This window comes from Azolla caroliniana, unplaced genomic scaffold (assembly GCF_043228905.1).
Source record: "Azolla caroliniana isolate FFs.n. ecotype wild unplaced genomic scaffold, voAzoCaro1.0.p SCAF_1359, whole genome shotgun sequence".
NCBI classification, from domain to species: domain Eukaryota; kingdom Viridiplantae; phylum Streptophyta; class Polypodiopsida; order Salviniales; family Salviniaceae; genus Azolla; species Azolla caroliniana.
This window is the reverse complement of record NW_028231794.1, coordinates 3,545-9,431: the sequence shown is the minus strand read 5'-3', so window position 1 is coordinate 9,431 and position 5,887 is coordinate 3,545. Positions and strand designations below refer to the sequence as shown.

The window sequence follows — 5,887 nt, the reverse complement described above, 5'->3', positions numbered from 1 at the left end:
CCTCTTTTCCTGCTCTGTCTGTGTGTAGCAGTAGTAGTAGTACTACATATACAATATGCATATGGCCAATACAAGTATTTCCCCAGCTATGGGTGATTGTGAACATGATGATGGTGATGGCAGTAGAATGAAGAAGGATGATTTGTCTCTCAGAATCAGAATGCCCTATGATTACCTTTGTCCTCAAGGCCTTGATCCTGCGAGAGCCCTGTTCACGACCACCAAACCCGGCTCGGGCCGAGCTAACCTCTCCAATGGCCTCCCTGGATGGTACACTGAAATCAACCCTCTGTGGGAAGGCATGTTCCCCCCCCCCCCCTCCCCTCCCCCAAGCTTTTTAAATTCTGCTGATGATGCAAAAAAAGAAGAAGAAGATTGGAGGTCGAAAAAATTTAAAGAAACCAAATGGCCATGGAAGTGAATCCAAACAAAACAAAAAAAACCAAAGTAGAGCAAATCCATTCTGTTTCAAAATTTGTTACTTTTCTGAGGGATTTTTGGGTCTGAATTCCATATCTGCGTTGGTGATGATTCTTTCATTCCACATATAGATATATTTTTCTTCTTTTCTGGACAAAAGAATGGGAAAACATCATTTCTTGGGATTTAAATTCCCTCTCCCAAGCTGTGGGAAAAATTTAAAGAAACCAAATGGCCATGGAAGTGAACACCCCCCCCCCAAAAAAAAACCAAAATAGAGCAAAACCATTCTGTTTCACAATTTTTTATTTTTCGGAGGGATTTTTTGGTCTGAATTCCATATCTGTGTTAGTGCTGATTCTTTCATTCCACATATATATTTATTCTTTTCTGGACACAAGAATGGGAAAACATCATTTCTTGGGTATCAAGTTTCTTTAGAAACGATTTTTGTGCTCCCCTATTCTTTTTTGATGGGCTCTGTATTTTTTCCCTTTCTTCTTTGTTTATTTTATCCGCATAGGTAAAAAGCAATCTTTCTTATCTGAATGGCTTGCTTTGATATGGACTTTGATCCTTGATGATATTGGAACTCTAATTTTTTCTGAGATCTACATAGAAGACAACAATTTGAATATGAAAAAGAGTAAATCTACGTTTGTTTTTCTAATCATCTTTGATGGGATTTGTCGATGGTATTGAATCCTTTTCGTTTTTCTAAATAGGGGAATCACACTCATTGAAAGTCCAAGAGGTTTTGTTTGAAGGAAAATCAGAATTTCAAGATGTTCTTGTTTTTCAGGTTTGTACTATTTTATGAGCATTATCCTTGTTCTTAGTGGTATAAATAACTTAACTGTTTGTTTTAAGGAAATAAAATCCATCGAATCCGAAAATGTGTTTATGTGGTGCTGTTTGACAGTCAGAAACATATGGGAGGGTTCTAGTGCTAGATGGTGTCACACAATTAACAGAGCGTGATGAGTGTGCATATCAGGAGATGATCACCCATTTGCCCTTGTGTTCTATCCCCAACCCAAAGAAGGTAACTTATCGTTTTAATCTCTTTGAATATCTGTAAATTTTATTATGTAAATTGATCGGAACTGTATATGTATGTGTATGTGAAATATAATTCATCAAACAATCTTTCATGCCATGATATGTATATGTATGCATATGTGCATATGTATACCTGTACATATACAAATACGTACAGTTATACATATATCAAGCCAGTTTTATATTGGTGGTGTTAATAGCTGCCAATCCCTACATTGGATCAAATGTTTAATGCCCCAAGTGTGCATACTTTGGAGGAGTGGTAGATGTAAACACAAATACATGGGAGGATATGAAATCTTTAGTTATTTCTATGCTTATAGATAGTGTTTCAACTTAAGTTCCTAAACCCTGAACCTCTCTCAAAATGCATTGTTTTACTAGAACAGCTTCAAAGGATCCAACCATTGCTTGGCTTTGTTTATGCTGCAGGTTTTAGTGATTGGCGGAGGTGATGGAGGAGTCTTGAGAGAGATATCACGCCACCGATCTGTGGAACGCATTGATATCTGTGAAATTGATAAGATGGTTATTGATGTAAATTCCTCCCTCTCTCTCTCTCACTCTATGTGTGTGTATGTATGCATGTGTTTATACACACACACACATACATACTTGACACCCTTGCTTCTAGTTTCATTCTTTTTTCTCAACTATACTGTGATATTTTGTTTGAAATATTCTTTTCTATATGCTTTTGATGGATGTGCATTTTTGTTTTGGATGTAAATCTCTGTCTATTTGTTTTAGGTATCGAAGAAATTCTTCCCTCACCTTGCCGTTGGATACAGTGATCCAAGAGTAAATCTTGTTGTTGGTGATGGTATTGCTCAACAATGAAAAATTTATTATGAGTTAGAATTCCAGTAGTTTCATTACAAGATTGTAGATGTTTCGCTGAGTATATATTCATGTATATGAGTGGAAGATCCTGAGATCTTGATTTTGATGGACAGGTGTTGTCTTCCTCCAAGATGCTCCTGAAGGATTCTATGATGCTGTAATTGTGGATTCTTCAGATCCAATAGGCATATATTCACCTTCTTTGTTCCATTTTGTATTTAAAATAATCTTACGACCGTTTAAAATTGCTTTCTAACTCCGTTAAGTTTTGTTGATCTTCCATTTGCTTTGATTGTGGTGATGCATGGATTCCTTTCAGCGTCTCATTGATTCCAATGTTCTTCTCTATCTATAGACTTGGAGTATAAGCAGCAAATGTTTTTGGAGTATAGGGTTTCAGGGTTAAATGATTGACCATTTTCTGTTTTCTAGCAGTTGCAGTGAACTCATTCTATCATGGTGACTTTCCATTGTTGAATTTCCATTAAATATGTTGCAAATGTCTTGGGGGAGTTGAGGGACTTAAAATTTTAGAATTGAAGGGGCATTTTCCATGTTTTTAGCAGCTGAATTGGAGTTGAGCTTGTTTATCATGACGACTTTTCAGTTATTGAAATTTTAGAGTTGAAGAGGCATTTTCCATGTTTTAGCAGTTGAATTGGAATTGAACTCATTTATCATGATGACTTTCAGTTACTGAATTTCCATTGGCCTTTGTCCAATGTTTGATTTTGTAAATATGGTCCTTCGTTGATTTAGAGGAATGGGTTAAATACAGTCTTATAATGTACACATACGTGCATGCACGCACACGCACATGTTTCTAGTCATTGAACATAATTCATGAATCCAATATTGCAATGCAGTGATACATGGCATGTATGTTTACACACAGGTCCAGCACAACAACTTTTTGAGAAGCCCTTTTTTCATTTAGTGACGAGGGCTTTGCGCCCCGGAGGAGTCTTTTGTACTCAAACAGAGAGTATGTGGCTACATATGCATGTTATTCAAGAAATCGTCCGTGTTGCACGCCAAACGTTTGGGGGCTCTGTCAACTATGCTTGGACAAGTGTTCCAACCTATCCTAGGTAGGGCCGATTATATAATGTTCAATGATATCAAAGGCATTATCTTTTAGACACTGTTGGCTCGCCTCGAGGCTTTTCAAAAGTTGTTACCACAAATACTCCTTGGTTCTTGAAAATTACCATAAGTTACTCATGTATTTTGAAGAATGTGGTGTATGTATTCAGGTTCAATGTGCAAAAGGTCAGGGTTGTTTTCGTGTCTTTCCTTTTCTTTATATGCTGTGTCATAATAAAGTTATATGAAGACTGAGGGGTACTCTGGTCATTATCCAAATAGTTGGGAGCCAGTATTTTTGTTGATTTCCTTTTGCTTTATATGTTTTTCATGAATACACTTTTATGAGCACTAAAACAAAGTTAGGGATATTTTGGCATTTCTGTTTTTCTCATTCATTAATGATGTGATTTCACGTGTGTAAATAATGAGACACGTGGAGCAAAATTATTGATGTCCAAGTTTTTACAGTGGCGTGATTGGGCTTCTGTTATGCTCAACAGAGGGTCCGGAGGTTAACTTTCGTCAACCAGTGAACTCAATTGAAAATGAAGACATAGGATCTGGCACATCGATTCATTCTTGCCCCCTCAAATTCTATAATTCTGAGGTTTGTGTTTCGTGATATAACCTTGTGGCTCGGATTAAGGTCAATGTTTATGCTTTGGCAAAAAACAAGAAGAGAAAAGGCTTAAATTGTCATTGATTTGTTGTTATTGCAGATGCATACTGCCGCACTTTGTCTACCGCAATTTGTCCGCATGTCAATAGATCCACTATTGGCCAAAACAATACCACAATCTTAGCTTTATCTTTTGCTCTTTGCTCTGCATGGGCACATAGATTCATCATCCTAAGCATCTGGATTCAATGGTCGGAGTCTCCTCCATTTTTATGTCATTTAAGCATGATCATCATCATCCAATCCAATTTTTATAGTTATTGCATGCATGATTGATGCCTTGGTCTGTCCGAATGTTATTGTTGCTATTTTATCGAATAAACAGTCGTGGGTCCCAAATTTTCTCGTCCAACCATTGCGTACGCCAGGTGTCGGAGGCTTTTTTTGGCGAAAGCTTTCAAGATGAACCTCAAGCTATAATGGCGTGTAACTTCTAACTTGCAAGGTTGGCTGTCACGTGGATGTGAATCAAGTCAGTTAAAAAAACCTCCATTAACAACTCAACATGCTTGGTGTACATTAAAAAAAAAAAGCATTATAGCATATGATATATTTTGTGTAAGAAATGCTCATATCATATAGAGTTGGGTCTTGCACCCTTTTCTGTATAAGAACTATGAATATCTATTTAGATTCCAGAATGATTTGAACTCGAATGAACAATGTTTGTTTTTTCTTTTACTGATATAAATCAATGACACTTTTATCTAGCTTTCCTTTATTTGGTTAGGGGATTCCATAAAGTAATCTCTTTTACTTGTCCTGAATAGTTCTCCTACTTGTAACACCATATGCTCATATGTTCTGAAACCATGTTAAGGTATATATGTCTCTTGTTCCTTCACCCTGCAGTACTATGCATCTTAAAAAACTACTGTTCTTTCGTTAATTCTTCATGGAAATGTTCCTTTCATACCATCATTGTTAACAAAAATGATGATGATTGATGTTTCTTCAAATTTTATAGTTGCTTGGATATTGTTAGCATTCGAATATATGAATGTATGACACATGTATATGTACTTGTATATATGTATGTCGGCACCAATTTATCCATATATTACATTACGTCACAAAAATCATTTTGGGTGTCTCATTGTGCTTGCTATACTTCTCATGATATTCTAGGGTGACTTTGTGTTCTTCTTTGAATGCCTTTAGTTGATTGATTATGGAGCAGACTTTAGGATCCTTGTGTTTGTATATGCTCATTTTGAGGTTTTCACCTTCTATTGAGGATTCACACTTGTCATATATGTATCACACAAAAAGGGGAAGTGTTCTTTCGAGGTTTCCAACTTGTAATACATTTTATCACAAAAAACAAAAAGTATGTACAAAATATGGGAACCTTTGTGTTTGATGTGATGGTGATTTTAACACTTGTCTTCGTATCTTTTGATTTTATATAGACACAACGTGCTCATTGTCTTATTGGTCTTATCAATGTGTATGGTCAATATCATCTTTCAACCAATTGTAGTATTAGAACAAGTGCTTGTATTAAATAGAATATATCCTTGGTTTTATGCCTATCTCCAAGAATCATGTCATATTTTGGGATCAATAGCACGCAAGAATTTATTCACTTTTTGTTAGAAATTTGATTTATGATTTATGAGAAATGAAGGAAACCATTATTGGAAATAAAATCCCTTCTCACTTCTTTTCATGGTGAATTGATGAAGAGCTTTTTGCAATCACTTCCTAGCCTTAAAAGGTTTCCCAATGCTTATGAGATGAGTGATGAGTTCATGACTATATTTTTATGCAAGCCTTTTTTTTAACATTCCA

The 5,887-nt window shown here is 35.9% G+C and overlaps 1 protein-coding gene across 1 annotated transcript; it reads left to right on the top strand.

Moving 5' to 3' along the window:
- Window positions 1-73: 73 nt before the first annotated feature.
- On the top strand, window positions 74-4,803 carry LOC147847202 (spermidine synthase 2-like). Its single transcript, XM_087339452.1, has 9 exons — window positions 74-299; window positions 1,146-1,222; window positions 1,343-1,465; window positions 1,915-2,019; window positions 2,233-2,305; window positions 2,439-2,510; window positions 3,221-3,416; window positions 3,883-4,021; window positions 4,134-4,803. The coding sequence occupies exons 1-9, from the start codon at window positions 89-91 to the stop codon at window positions 4,215-4,217; spliced, it is 1,080 nt and encodes a 359-aa protein (XP_087195578.1). The 5' UTR covers window positions 74-88; the 3' UTR covers window positions 4,218-4,803.
- The last annotated feature ends 1,084 nt before the right edge of the window (window positions 4,804-5,887 follow it).